Here is a 15335-nt window from a genome sequence, read left to right as displayed (position 1 = left end):
AGCAATAACAAAGCGACACCCCGCCTCTTTGGTATAAATCTGATATATGCTAGAAATGTAATCACTCTCAAATTAATTGACAGCGATTTGTATGCATGAACTGACCATCCATTATATCTAAATTATAGTTTTAACTGTGTTTTGAGTACATACAGTGCTTGTTTACATTATTTACAAACATGGATTTAGCAACTAAGGATTCTAGCTTTAAGAGTAGATTCTTGGGCTAGGCCTATCCATATGGGTGGGCAAAATGTTAGGCTTTTAGTTTAGTTAATTAACTAGCATAAATAATTAAGGCTACGACTTTTTGAGAACTTCAAATTGTCTAGGATATGTGTGGACCCTATCAGAAAAGCCCCGCTCTTCGAATACCTATGCACATTTATTTGATGTACTACGGTACACCCTGACCGGAAGCCTCGGGCACAAACCTTTTGTGCAGGTTCTGCGCACCGCCACCTTATGTCAATATTGCGGTTGATACGGAATGTCAAACAATGAATAAACAATTCCTAGACCTTGATTTACTAAATGTGTACGATAGTGCCTGGTCATTGGAGACATTCTGTGAAGCATCCCCTTGTAACAGCAACCCGCTTGTTGCCGTAGAAACAAATATATTGGAGGGTACAGATTCGACATTGACAGACACAGTGTGCAGGCGTGTGTAGCCAACAGTACAATATCCTTGGTTTCTAGCACCCTCGTTAAAATGAGCGAATATTTTTCCCTTTCAGATTGTGATGTAATTGGTTTTGATCTGGACCACACTCTCTGTCGGTACCATTTGAAGGAGACCTCTAGGGTGAGTTTATTTATAGTTCACGGGCTGTTCTTGTGATTTCTGACGATATGATACTGTAACAATAGCTAGCCGGCTGGCTAGCTACTAAGTATATTAACGCTTGCATTCAACATAAACCATTTTTTCCAGCTGGCCGTGTCAAGTTAGTCGTTCATGACTCGCTGCATTTGATCAATAGCTAATACTCACAATGTATGATGGAATGAATGGAATAGAATACATACATCCTAGCTACATGGTGTTAATATGGTAAACATTGCAGTTGCGATGCACGCGCCCCCCCAAACGACATTGTTATAATGGAAGGTCTAGCTACCTACCTAACAACACTGTATAGTATGTGTTTACAGCATGCATACATTTGATTTATAAGCGATATGCTTGCAACAACAAATTAGCCAGCAGTCCAGCCAGAGTCACAGCTGAGTCTGTGTGACATCTGACTGCCAGCTGCAGAAACCCAACGGCATCCTCTCTGTCAGGAACACATAAATGACATTGAAGCCGTGACTTCATAAATAGGTTTACAGTGCATGCCAGCTCCATCACGGTAGTTGTCAGTACAGCACAGTGTTTATGTATTGTACATACATAAAGGTTCAGTGTCACTGAATGTTCACCCCACCTGTGGGTAGAATAGAATGCAAGTTACCCTATATATTTGTGCTTGTTTGCAGCTGATCTATGAGAGCTTTACCAGGTATCTGGTTGAGCATAAAGACTATGACAAGGACCTTCTTATATTGACCCCTGCTTCCTGGGATTTCTGGTGAGTCACAAGCAGCAGCAGCAGAATGACTGAAGAAAATACATTGTTCTATTGGCTGTAATCATTAATGACTTTGGTGTGCCATTGTACATTCAGACTACCTGCATGCATCATTCCACTACTGTGAATGACTACTCCATTTTCAGGTTAGATAAAGGGCACTTTAAAACATTTTAAAGGCATTGGATGAATGCATGGTGCTCTGGGGAATATCGCTTACAGATTCTTATTGTTATTGCTTAGCATAGGACATTGATCAACACACCTGTTCTTTGCCAGTGACCACTATGAAATGTGTTTTCTCTATGTCCAGTTTCAAAGGCTTAGTGGTAGACCTTGAGGATGGAAACTTGGTTAAGTTGGCTGAAGATGGAACTGTTTTACGGTAGGGTAACGGTAAATGATACAGTTAACTACATGCTCTGATATTTGGTTCCTTTTATATTGATAGGAAAAAATGCCTGTTTTTAAGTGTTTGTATCAATGTACAATATTTGGGAATGCCTTTTTGTTACTCCTCTTTCCACCGCAAATAAATTAAAACCCTGTTTTTTTAACCTGTTTTCATCAGAGCAACCCATGGGACCAATAACCTCAGAACAGAAGAGATCATTAAACATTATGGTTCAAAAAGGGAATGGAAGAACTTTAATAGTCTTAATACCTCATTTACGAAATCTAGTAAGTCTGTCATCTTGAATATCTGTGTCCCATCCAAATTGTCAAAGCAGTTTTTTCTTTATTTTTGTAATGCAGTTACATTTTTATATATGTAAAGACTAAAGAGTGATTATTGATTGGATTGTTTCTTACAATAAATATGTTCTGTTTTATTCTCTGCAGCAAAGCACTATTTTTATGACAACTATTTTGATCTACCTGGAGCTCTTCTCTGTGGAAGGGTTGTGGATATGTTGCGTAAGGTAAAATATAAATGTTTTTAAGTGAATTATGAATATGTTTACACTTTGTTTTCACCAAATTGTATCTACTTTCAAGAACATTATTTTGTTTTTGTCAACAGCGTGGGAATGAGGTGAATTCAGACTTCTGGAAAGACATTGTTGCTGCCATCGACCACAATTACAACACATCTGCATTTAAAGGTATGCTTATTACTTATGTAATAATCAATCACTTTCAGTTGTTGAAACAGTAGGCCATAGCAGAAATCACTATTTCAATTGGCCATATCAGTGGGCTGAAATAGTCCAACTCAAAACAATATTTTCAGTTTCGTACGGTAGACCGACACAAAAAGAAAAGACAACGGCATCAGTTTCAGAAATAAGACTTTATTCTTTACTTTGATCAATAAGTTGAACATAGCATAATGCATCCTCGGGCATATAGTTGTTTTTGACATAATACTTTTTTTGTGACTCTTTTTTCATCCTGTGCGTTGCAATATCACACTGCTGGTTTGTTAAAGGTGTTGCGATCTGACTTACAACATTGCCTAAAAAACAAGCAGGATTTCCTTTGCATGTATATTACAAGATATTTATTAAAGATTTTGAAAACAACAACAAAAATCTGCTGTAAATGTTACAGGCAGTCAAAGAGCACCATTTTGTGAATTATTCAGACTGGTTTGTATTCCTTGATCATTGTTTGCTGAATACTTGTGCATATACTGGGAAAGGGAGTAGTGATAACAAACATTTTAATTCCTAAATTATATTCTTCTTCTCATTTAATTTAAATGCCTCCATGAACCGAAAGCCCTTCTTAACAGAATACATGAGAGAATTGCTGCTCTTGCCTTTTCAGCCTTTTCAATGACAAATTAACTTGTAGAATATTACGTCAATCTTTTATTCTACAATGACAACCCAATCTCAATGGAAGTTAAACAGAACTATTTCTTTAGGTAGTTTCTTTTAAGCTTTTATTAGTGATTGTATCACGTTGAGGCAATCAGGAACCCAGAGAAAGAGCAGTGAACATTTTCAGCAGCAAAGACACCATTGGTCTCCTCATCAGGGACCTGAATGTAGACTTGGTCATGGGCATTCAGCATAAGTACAGTGCTGCCAGATAACTGATCCAAGAAGCCCTTGTTGTACTCATCGTATGAGAACATGATTGGCTCACCATTTTTGTACAGTGCCACCAATGCATTAGCGCCGTTAACATGCATATGGTAGGAGAAGTAATAGAGACCTGGTACCTGGCAGGAGAAGATGCCAGTCTGGGGGTCATAGTGCTGCTCCCCATTGTAAATAATCTGGTTGAATGGAACGGGTGAACCCGCAGATGGGTAAGCCATCGTCAGAACAGCGCTGAAGGCGGACATAGGGGCCTTCATCATCTCATGAGGCATCATAATCTCATGGGACTTGATGGGCATGCTCTTCTCGTGTTGGTAGACCATCTCACCAGGGGGACCAGGTGGGCCAGGAGGTCCCATAGCACCTGGGTTACCATCGTGACCTCTGGAACCAGGAGCTCCAGGTGGACCCATAGGACCAGACATTCCCTTGGCCATCTGGCCAGCTGGGCCGGGTGCACCGGGAAGACCTGCGTGACCCCTAAGACCTGCTTGACCTGCTGGACCTGAAGGCCCCACTGGTCCTCTTGTTCCTGGGATGCCGCTCTCGCCTGGTTTTCCTGGGCCTCCAGGAGTGCCTGGGTGTCCCTTTGCTCCTGCAAGCCCATTTGAACCTGGCTGACCGGGAGAGCCAGTATGGCCCTGAGCTCCCTTGTTACCCTGGTGTCCTGTAGCGCCGGTTGCACCAGCTGGGCCTGCTGCCCCGGGGATACCTGCCTTCCCTGCGTAACCCTGATGTCCCTGATCCCCCTTGGTTCCCTTTGCCCCTGGAGCTCCCAGCATGCCGACATCTCCTTTAGATCCCTGCATACCTGGTTCTCCCTGGAATCCTCTAGCACCCTGTGGCCCAGCTGGACCCATAAGGCCAGTAGCACCTGTTGCCCCAGTGTAACCTGTTGGCCCTGGCTCTCCTTTCTGACCGGTGGTTCCTGATGTACCGGGTGATCCTCTGTCACCTGGCATGCCATTAGCTCCTGGTTTACCAACTCCTGGTAAGCCAGGTGCACCTGGTTGTCCGGCATGTCCCTGGGGACCTTTAGGTCCCATATTTCCAGGCATACCTGGACTGCCATTCTCACCTGATTTTCCTGGTGCTCCTACCCCAGGGTTTCCATTGTGGCCCTTTGGCCCTGGCTGACCCATAGCTCCTGGAGCTCCATCCCTACCTGGAGTACCTGACTTCCCAGACTCCCCAGGGTATCCAGGGGCACCAGACTTACCAACTCCGGGTTGCCCTGGCATACCAGAGGGTCCCATTGGGCCCACTTGACCGTTTGCACCTGGTGCCCCAGGAATACCAACTCCCCTCTCTCCCTTTTGTCCTTGCAGACCAGGGATACCTGGATGTCCTTTAAGTCCACTCTCACCCCTTGGCCCCATGCCTCCGGGCAGACCGTGTGGGCCAGGTTTGCCAGCAGAAGAGTATCCAGCAGGTCCTGGGCTTCCAGGGGAACCGGGGGGTCCTCTTGGACCCATGGCTCCAGTTGCACCAGTATGACCCTTCTCACCGGGCATTCCATTACTACCTGGTTTCCCAGGACCACCTGGATTGCCAGGCTTGCCAGCTGCGGAGTAGCCAGCGGGCCCGGGGGCCCCGGGTGGGCCCTGTTGTCCAGTATGTCCCACGCCGTTATTGCCGGGAGGCCCAGGGGGGCCCATAGGTCCTGGCTCACCAGGGGATCCGGGAATACCTGGCTCACCTGAAACAGCTGTGGAAATGGATAAGCATAATTACCTAAGATGCAGGTAACAACTACAGTTAACTGTGGTTTAGACTTTAGGATATCTTTTTTTCATCTCATTAAGTTTGTCAGTTTTTCCAGAGTAGATTATTAGATTTCAGTCAAGGTGAATTTATCCGGTCCGTTATCTGTTATCAGAGTATTCATGTAGTCCTGTTTTCATTCGAGGTGCATCTGAAACATTTGTCTATTTCATTTGAATGGAAAGATATATATTGATGTTTTCTCGGTGATGCCCCAAATGGATCTTAGATGTTTTGAAAAGCTGATGACTCTATCTGTGCCCTATTTGTATGGGTGTGGATGAACAACTCTGCCATGCACCAGTTGTTACACTTATTGATCCAGTCATGGTTGTTGTGTCCTGTTGAGTCCTGTTGAGTCCTGTTGCAAACATATAGCATCGGGGGGGTTTCCCTGACCTGACTAAACTACCATCTCTCAGATGTCTAACCTGTGCAAAATAGAATTCATAAAGCAAAGAATGACATTTCTCTTGAATTTCAGTTGGACGTTTTTGTCATTTTGCCTCTGCCTGTCTTTGCTGCATGTTTTTATTGACATTGTTTAGTCACATCCATTTCTCTCTCTCTCTTAGACAACTCGCTTGTCAATTGGTTCCTTGATTAACCTCTGCTTTGGTACTCCACTCTAAAACACCACAATGTGATTTAAACAACCGAGGGGATGCCGGCTCTGTGATTATGGACAGCACCAGTGGTCTGAGAATATGTTCATATAAACACTGGGGTCCTTGTACAGTGCTCAGCATGTTGAGACCACATTAGACTACTGTAGCCAGTTATTTTAGTTTCATTTGCCCACGCTATGTTGAACCCTTTAATTTCACAAGTTGTCTGTAGTGCGTGATTATGGTTAGTGGTCCTCCAGTTGACGTATGTGCATCGTCTTGAACTCTGACCTGAGTCGTGAAATTCTGAAGGGATACTTTTATCCCCTGTGTCTTTGAGCGGTCAGCCCACAATACCTCCACGCCTTTGCCTATATCAATAACTTTCCTGAAGCCGTGTTGTTTGTTGCATATTATGCCTAACATTTTGTATAACCATGAATGTGTTCGCTTGAGCTATTTGTGTTAAGTCCGTGGCATTTTACCACTGTTCAGATAACAGAATTCCGTCCATAGTGGTCTGTATTTGCCTTATGCTGTAGCTTGGCTGCATCTCTGAGTTGATGACCCCGTCCCCTTTTGACTGGCGTTGATAAAGGGACAGTGACCTTTGAAACTGAGTTTCCTTTTAGATATAAAACGTCAAGGCACTAGCAGTTAACATTTTTTTATCAATTCATCTATTAATTGTATTATTAAAAGTGATTTTATAATTTACTGGCAAAGCTGTTGCTGCTCAAGTAATGTGTGGTATAGTAGTGCCATGGTGTAAGGTACCGCTACAGAAGTCAGTAGGCAACATTTAGCTACAGTGACTGAAGTGGATTTGACGCATGATTTGTAGAAAAGCGTTTGCCTTTTCCTGTTTTGGAATAGCACGTTGAGAAAAAAATGGCCAGACAGGGCTGTAATTTGAAAGCCACTGAGGAGTAGGTTTGAAACCTGAGGAAAAACAGAAAGTGACAACTGGACAGCCAAGTCAAACCTCAGAAACTGGAAGGTGATAACACTGTGGCCATATAGCCAGCTGTTCAACCTTGACTTGTCTAGTTAGGCCTAGATCCTATGTCTATTGCCAGCCTCAAACCATACCGTTCTATATATAGGCCATGCCATGGCTCTCACTTTATACATCCCGAGGATGGCACTTTTTAAAATCTTACAGCATATTTAAGATGATTTGCATTTTTTGTCTACTCTACTTTAGGGCATTTGTTTTGAGAAGTGTCTGGGACAATTTAAGCACTACAAAGCGGTTTGTTCGGGTGTGCCCAGTGCAACGTGGTAACATCTGTTTGCATTGTTGACGTGTGGGAAAGTTTTGTATTTCTGTCAGAGGACACTGGCCATAAAAAAAGAAATGCATCGAAACGTCTTAAACAAAGCTACAGAGTGACGTAGTCTGGTTGAGCGACAACACTCGTCTCCGGACCATATTCTTGACCAAATGGTCCCATCTCTGCCTGTTTGTCAAGCCCCACTGTCTTACTCTCTATACTTTTCCCCGCTGTCTTCTGAGCTTTCTCCTGAAGAGAGGATAGTAGGATATTTTGTAGGATATTTCAATATTTGTCAAGAGTGACATGGAATCTTGAAAGCAGTGTTATGTGGAAGCTAGCCACATTTAACTGGTGCGTTGGTGCTCTTTTTACGATGCGTACAGAAGTGATAATTGCCCCTGGCTCTCACTTCTACAGAACCTCTGTGATCTGACTGTCAGCATTGTTGCAGGAGAATGGTTATTATCTTAACTACTGTAATCATATTTTTATGATCCACTTCCTGTTGATGAATGACTGTGTCCTCTCTTGGGAGCTGTGGAAGGATGCATGGGCCCACTGTTTCCAATTTGTCACGACATCTATGGGCAGGTGAAAAGCCTCAACAATTTGGACTGAGACATTGCATCAATAAGTTTCAGTTTAAGATACTTGCTCCCCTGTAAAGGATAATGTACTATGAATCCTGTTTCATAAGATAAGTATGTCAAAATGTAATACTCTACATCTGTGATTGTTTTGGTAGCAATTAACTTCCACAGTAATGAAAAAAATATTATTTTTATATTCTGCTGTTTTACATTGATTTAACTTTTTTATTTTAATATGTTTATTTGTCCATATCCCAAATAATTTTTTTTTTTACCATGCTGTGCTTAATTCTATTTGTTAAAGCTATATGGAATTCAAAACAGCCAAGTATCTTCCAGTTTGACATTTGGGGTTTACTTGCACCCAGTATTTTCCTTTTGGCACTGTTAGGTGGCCAAGAAAAACTCCTGGTCCTAATGACAAACCTCCAGTACAGTCTAGAATTTGCATGAATTATACCTTCCATAAACCTTTCACCAAGAGAATGTACCGTAAAGCTGATACAGAATTATCTTCGGAACATTAACGTGCAAATAGACATGAATACGTTGAGACTTACTTTGCACATGGCTCTTAGTAGGATAATGCTGCTGCTGCTTGGCTACTTTCTGTACATGGTAGTATCTCTCTGGTGTTGCCACGGCCAAGGCCACCAGGAGGAGGAGAACGCTTGTCACTCTGAGGTCCATCCTGTGAAGCTAAACCTGCAAGAAAGAAATGTAGAACAGAATGTTGAAATGTGAACTGTCTTCAACATACAGAGACACTACACTGGCGTCTCCTTTATTTCTCATACAGTAGCTTGGCTGTTCTATTGTCACTACAGCAGGGCCTGCAACAACAAACTAACATTTCTGTGTCAGAATGACAAGAAACGAGCACAGTAGGGAACGTTGCAGACCCCAAATCTTTAGTCAGACTTCCAGAGCTAAATCAGATTTAGACTCCCATGTATGGGTCATCCCTTCCCTCGCCAAGTGAATCATCTCATCACAATGATAGATTAGACACTTGCTATGAGGACGACTTGAGGCCAGATGCCACCAGTACCTACTGCCCCAACCTGATCCTCAACCATGCCCCCAACTGCCTCCCCTAAGACCCCAACTGCCTCCCCATTGGCCCAATGCACTCTACACCTCACAGCACCAGGCACAGAGGGCCACACTCACATACACCCAGAGAGCAGAACTAGAGAGAGCGGGCAGGGTACACTTACCAGCAGGTACGCTCCAAAAGATCAGTGGGGGTCGAGAGGCTGCTGTCCTGGCACGGTACTGTATAGTCCTTAGTCTGGCTGCTGCTACCCAGGCCACTGGGTACGGGGTATTTATACCAAATCTGTCTCCAGCATCACCCAGAATCTACCTAGTATAAAAGCCCCACCCCGTTGTGATGTCAGCTTTAATGAGGGGTGCCATATCCTCAGAGAGAGAAGGCATGTCACTTCAGGATGATAGTCTCATAGCATTTCAAAACCCCACAGCTCCTCCCTCATCCATCCATCCTCAATGGAGCAGGACTGAACCAGATTTCATTCAGATAAAGATACGTTTTTAAAATCTTTTTGTCTCTGAACTCTTTGGCATTTGTGGGTATGTGTGGTCGTATGTTCAAGTCGTAATAATGCACAGAGATATATGGGTATTCACTTTGATTCTTTGATGTCTTTGACATCTTAATTGCCGTGTTTTTTTAGATGAATTAGAAAAACAACATAAGTGTTCCCCTCTTCTACCCAGTTCTGCATATTTTCGACTGCTCAAATACAGGTGCTGGGGAATGGCTTTAGTATATTCATTGTCTCCAAAATAATTTTATTGACAGAGTGAGCATTTTGCCCTGGAAAATTAAAGACTGTCTGTACTTGAGCTTTTTCCTCCTGTCACCCCATGGAGTCCCTCTCTGTAACAGTAAATAACACTGTGGATGGCCCAGACCATTGAGTCCTTATGGAGGGAACTTCCAGGCAACAGTGAAGTTTCAGCCTTGTCTGTACGCAAACAAATGTGTTGCTTTCTTAACAGGATTTTAATGTCAGATTGTGGTAGCAAAATCAATACACTATGTCAGCTTAATGAACTCTGGTAAACATTACCTATGTTTAGTTTCATTTATAGACATTTATTTACTGGAGAGCTAAATTGTTTCAACTGTGTGTGGTGTAGAGTGCATATAGCAGTACTGTGCCTCCACTGAGCCACAGTGCAAGATGGGTACACCAGAGGGCAGAGTTTAGTTTCTGTCCTCAGACGTCTGGTTTTCTCAAATGTCCATTGTCTCCTCCTTCATATTATTTTGTGAAAGTCTACCCTGCACATTTGTCACATTTGCCTTTTAAAATGAAGTCTTAATAGGAATAAAATATATTTACACAACCTGCTCCACATTTTCAAAGTGAAAGAAAAAGTATAGAACATTTTCACAATAACATAAAAGAAAAAATGCAGATGTCTTGTATTTTCAAGTATTGTGGTGGCAACATCATGTGGGCATGCATGTCACAGGCAGGGACTGGAGAGTTTGTCAGAATCAAAATAAGTAAATGATCAACTCTCAGGTAAAAAGTTAGAGGAGACCCTGTCTCAGTCTTCTGGATACCTAACCCTGGGATAGAGTTTTATTTTTCAGTGGGACAATTACACAAATGTTAATGCCAAATACACCCCAGAATGGCTTTCCAAGAGGTGTTGATGATTGTTTCTAAGGGGTCTAGTCCCAGTCCTGACTTAAATCTGTTTGTGATATTGCTTGTCCATCAATTATCCCGAACCAAATTTACTGAGCTTGAGCAATTTTGACAGAAACAATGGATATGTGGACAACGCAAGAGTTGTGCAGAGTTATTTAAAAATAATTTACAGCTGTAATCACTGCCAAAGGTGCTTCCACCAAGTATTACCTCTGGGGTTTGAAGACATACGCTATCAGTACGTTTTTTATTAATTTAGAGAATGTTTTATACTTTTACTTTGAAAATGTGTAGCAGATTTGTAGGATTTAAAAAATGTGCTCCCTTTTTTAGATGACATTTTAAGGCGACAAAATGTGAGAACTGCGCAAGGGGTGTGTGGACTTTCACTAGGCACCGTATCTACTCTTACGTGCAGTACCTGCCTTTCGGAGTCTAGCAACTGTGTTTTGTGATGTTACCGTGTGCTAGTAGGAAATGCTTCTCCCCAAATAATGATGTTGTTATCACACACAATGTCAAGATAGACTTCGATTTTGTATACAGAAGCTGTGCCTCAAATTGCTCCTTTTGTATATTTTGTGTGTATCTCCTAATCTGCAGTATTTATCTTTGAGCTGTTTTGCACCTGTTAATCCTTGCCAGGTCAAGTTTTACTGTAATAGACTGAAATGGGCTCGAGGATGTTTTAGGTTGAGAAAAACTGAAATAGTGTGTGCTTTTTTTTCTGACATATTTCCAACTCTTAGTTTTACAGCCCTCAGAAGAAAGTCAATCAAGCCACCGGGCATCCTTGGTAACCCCCTTTAGTTAAATGACAGAGTTGCAGGAGGTGGAGTCAACACTTAAAAACTTTGCAGGCTCCAGTCCCTCCATCACACTTTCACCATGAAAGCTATGTAGACCGCACAGTGGCAACGTGTTTTATTTTTTATTTGGGTCCACGATTTTTTTGGCGTGTCAGCATTCATTCCTCCCTATCTAAAAGCATACCGTGTCATTTAACGTAAATGAATGCCTAGACTAGAGGTACATGAATAGACGTGTACTGAAAATACCTTGTGGAGTATGAAAGAAGGAGTACCAGGTCTTACAGATCGTTTTTGTGCATGAGGATAGAAGTGAAACACCTTCACGATCACTCTATTGCACTTGTCATCAGTTTTGCGTTGTGACCCTGGGGCCTGTAACAAAATGCATAAACATTGGCATTTTTACAATAAGCATTGATCACATCATATACATTGCCTCGTAGGACACTGTTACTGGTTTACTGCCGAGGTGGGGTGGTCTCTCAGGCGCTTTTAGCTGCCGAAGCATCACCCAGGTGCGTGCTACACTTTCGGTGGTGGATGTTCCAGGCTACCTACCTACTGAGGAGGAGTAGCCGTGAACTTCAGAGGAAGCGGTGCCTGATGAAAAGTTCTATGCCTCTCTGACTGATGTTCTCCCGCCCTGGCTTTACCATCAACCCAACCTCCACTCAAGCCAGTTACTCCTTTACTGAACTGCATTGTCATCTAGCTGTGGAAGACCATCTCCCATGAACTGCCAGCTCCCTGAATTGGTTTTTGTTCCTTTTCTTTTTTTTTATTGACTGAGATTCTGTATGAAAGCACTATATAAAATACATGTATTATTATTACAGCACACCTGAACCACTTTATGATGTGGTGGCATTCCGAGTCAATGAAAGGCTCTGGAGAGAGCGCGGCGGTTGAAACTGTAGAAGAATATGCAGCTTCTCTCTTCAGACGTGACTAATTCACTTTCATTCCTTTTAATTACTATGATAATGACTGGAATTCTCACACAACATAGACAATGGGGGCAACAGTTTACCCCGTTATCTGAGTATGGGATACAGGCATACTGTAGATCAAATCTGCACTCTGCTATAATTTGTTTCTGATTAATAAGCACAAGGCCGATGTCTTAAATCTAGGCTAATTGATAGCTGAATCTATTTCTATCTGTTTGAAATGGTCTTTTGCATTTATCGTGGTTTTTTTTTATGTCTGGTGTGCAAAATACCTACTGCTTTTCGTAGTTATTTATTCTCATGGGTAAAGTTGGTAGACTGGTGGCTAGGACTACAAATAAAATGAAGGCATTTAAAATCTTCTAATGGGCAGTTCAGAATTTTTTAAATTTATTTATCGCATTTTGTGTTTAGATTTATGAAATGTATGATTTTGCCATATTTTCCCTCAGAATTGTCAAAACAATCATACATTTTCCCAAGTTCAGTTTTAGAGTGCTGGGGAAGACCCAGTCTGGGTGAGACAGATACGTTTTGTCTCTGTTATGAATCTCTCTCCTCTGTTTGTTCCCGGTGATTTGAGTATGCCACGCTGCCTGAGAGAAAGGAGGAAATAATTGCAGGTTGATGATATGACTAAGCTAGTTAGAAGAATGGAAAGTGGGAGTCTAAAGATGGCATGTTTTAGCTGGGAAGTGGCTGGGATACAGATTTAACATTTTAATAAACCCAATATGCCACTAAGAGGCAGTTGCAGCTTTATGAATGGAAGGGTTGATGTTGGGCCTCCAGGCTTAGTGTGGGTGCAATTACAGAGACCCGAAAGACAAACGTCTCGAAATCACGGTCGGAAGCAGAACCGACCAACCTGAGGAGTCTGAGGTTGTTTCAGAATAGGAACCCAAAATGCATCCCTCCCAACTTTTTTTGTGTTGTCATTTCAAGATGAAAGTATTTAATTAGAGAAATTACTGAAAAGCTGGTAATCGGAGAAAGAGGGGAATTTAGGCCAATGTATTATTTTTTCACGCTGAAGCCTGAGAATGTTTGAAATCAGATTTGGTTCCAATTTTAGGCTCTCCTTGAGGACCAGGTAATGGGAGGGGATTGTTAGAAGTCAATTATGTTCATCGAGGCAGGACGCAACACAGAAGCAGAGCCTTAATGACTAGTGCCTTTAAGTCTAACTATGCCTTCCACACCCTCCAGAGCCCTTTAAGTGGAACAAACGGCTCACATGGATGCTTGAGCCAATCCCATGGCTTTTGTCTGGTGTTGAGACACCGTCACTGTCGCTCAATCTTCTTCTAAATATGTTTTAACTCAGACAAAGTAAGATTGAACATGTTGTCCAAAGTGCAACATTCTTGAGTCTGACAGAATTTAGTAATTTCTTTTTTGTTGTAATTTTTTTGTTGTAATTTCAGAATATTTTCTACTATGGATCTAAAAGTATGCTGACCAAGTCTGCCTCCTGGATTGAAATCTGCCGACTGTATATCTTTGTTTGACTCTGAACTAAGCCAAAAGTTTTATTGTATAAGGTGCGTGTAGCTTAGGTTGATGTCTATTGCCAGCTTATCAGAGTTAGCTGTTTTTGTAGGATTATTATAGTCATCTTCTAGTGAGATGTGACATGCCATTAAAAGGAGTAACTGGGGAAAGCTGGTATCCTATTTGGTTGGCTTGAGTTCCTGAAGAGGCCGAGGCTGCCATGTGTGCACTGACTGCATGTCTAATTTACATTACGTTAAACCTTTGATTAATGGTCACAATAAAGCAGGGGGAGCCTGCTCATATGGTTATATGCCTATATGGTTATATTCACCAAAAGCATATAATCTTCCAGTCCTTTGAAAGACTATGGGATGTTTCCCATGTTTTTTCCATTATCCCTCACTCTGCTTCCCATGCACTTCTGTGTTGTTAATCAGATAGCTCCTGTCTAGTTTGGCATGTCCAACCCAGCCCCAAAGTTCAGCCCTTGAGCCTGGGGGCTTAGAGGGCTCTGGCCTGGGCTTGGCCAGGCTGGCTTGACTGTCTGGAGGTGGTGTTGGAGATAGGTGTCAGACGCCAAAGCTACCAACATGACCAGCCATGGTACTTTTTTGTTTTTGCTTCACTGGAAGGAGCTCCTGTGTTTTAGCAAATTACGAAGCTCTCAAAATAATCATGGTCGGATGAAAACAAAAACGATGAAAACTATGGAAAACTATGGAAAATCCAAGCCAATGCATGTTGGTCAACAACCCATAGCCCTAAAATATAGCTATCTTAGTATGCTGCGTTTTCACTTTGGTCTTGAGACCAGGATATGGTTGAAAACCTGAACTGCCGAGTGCCAAACCACCACTGGTATTCAAGTGTGAAAAACCCACACGGATGCAGTAGGTTCACTTTTTAAGTTGCCTACCAACCTTACATGGATATAATGGCAATCCTCATACCTACAGTATGTTTTACACCGTGCCATTACACTGTAATGTCTGCACACACAATTTGTTTATGGTGCTTCTGAAGCTGCTGCCGATCATCCATGTTGGCCTGCAGCACTAAAACACGTGGATATCCCCTTTCTGGGTTTCTGTCATAGGTCTGTTTTTGTTTTTCTTGGTTAGATCTTTATTTTAGGTGTGTGGGTTGGGAAGAATCCCTGAACACCACTCTCAGTACGGTGGGAAGATTGTTTGGTAGAGTTTAAGAGGTAAGCTTAGCTACTTATTTTTTTCAACAGAAATTCAGTGCCAATGAATGAGGAAGAACTTCTGAATAACACTTTTCTCTTGAATACCATGGTACCAAGGGATAAGCTCACTTTCCTTTTGTTGTTATTTAAATCAAATTACTCTCATTAGGCAGGCTAAAAAAGGATCCCATTTCTGCTCACCCAATTATTCTTGATGGTACTAAATTGTCTGGATAACAGTTTTTCCCTTATATTTTTAGTACTCGTGTTAGAAACATGTAAAGGTCTAGATCTTTGTAGTTCACCACCATATGTGTTCCC

General features: G+C 42.1%; 2 protein-coding genes across 2 annotated transcripts in view; one reads left to right on the top strand and one right to left on the bottom strand.

Moving 5' to 3' along the window:
• The first annotated feature begins 404 nt into the window (after positions 1 to 404).
• Positions 405 to 15335, top strand: part of LOC129824996 (5'-nucleotidase domain-containing protein 1-like) — a 53375-nt gene continuing 38444 nt past the window's right edge. The window contains exons 1-6 of the mRNA XM_055884621.1: positions 405 to 808; positions 1486 to 1577; positions 1891 to 1962; positions 2149 to 2258; positions 2421 to 2500; positions 2602 to 2683. Of these exons, the coding sequence (XP_055740596.1) occupies positions 716 to 808; positions 1486 to 1577; positions 1891 to 1962; positions 2149 to 2258; positions 2421 to 2500; positions 2602 to 2683 (529 nt within the window). The 5' untranslated portion in view covers positions 405 to 715. The remainder of the gene's footprint in view (positions 809 to 1485; positions 1578 to 1890; positions 1963 to 2148; positions 2259 to 2420; positions 2501 to 2601; positions 2684 to 15335) is intronic.
• LOC129824995 (collagen alpha-1(X) chain-like) lies at positions 2857 to 9197 on the bottom strand. The gene is made up of 3 exons (XM_055884620.1): positions 9094 to 9197; positions 8434 to 8578; positions 2857 to 5339 (listed from the first exon to the last, which is right to left on the bottom strand). The coding sequence occupies exons 2-3, from the start codon at positions 8561 to 8563 to the stop codon at positions 3484 to 3486; spliced, it is 1986 nt and encodes a 661-aa protein (XP_055740595.1). The 5' UTR covers positions 8564 to 8578; positions 9094 to 9197; the 3' UTR covers positions 2857 to 3483.

This window comes from Salvelinus fontinalis, chromosome 27 (assembly GCF_029448725.1).
Source record: "Salvelinus fontinalis isolate EN_2023a chromosome 27, ASM2944872v1, whole genome shotgun sequence".
NCBI classification, from domain to species: Eukaryota; Metazoa; Chordata; class Actinopteri; order Salmoniformes; family Salmonidae; genus Salvelinus; species Salvelinus fontinalis.
Note: the sequence above shows the minus strand (reverse complement) of the source record. Positions and strands in the feature narration are given on the sequence as shown.

What these genes read in the sequence shown, in the direction of transcription:
- LOC129824995 (XM_055884620.1), bottom strand. Translation starts at nt 8,563, where the DNA reads ATGGACCTCAGAGTGACAAGCGTTCTCCTCCTCCTGGTGGCCTTGGCC. An exon ending in TACTAAGAGCCATGTGCAAA is followed by an intron (nt 5,340 to 8,433) that starts GTAAGTCTCAAC and finishes CCATTTCCACAG; the next exon opens with CTGTTTCAGGTGAGCCAGGT.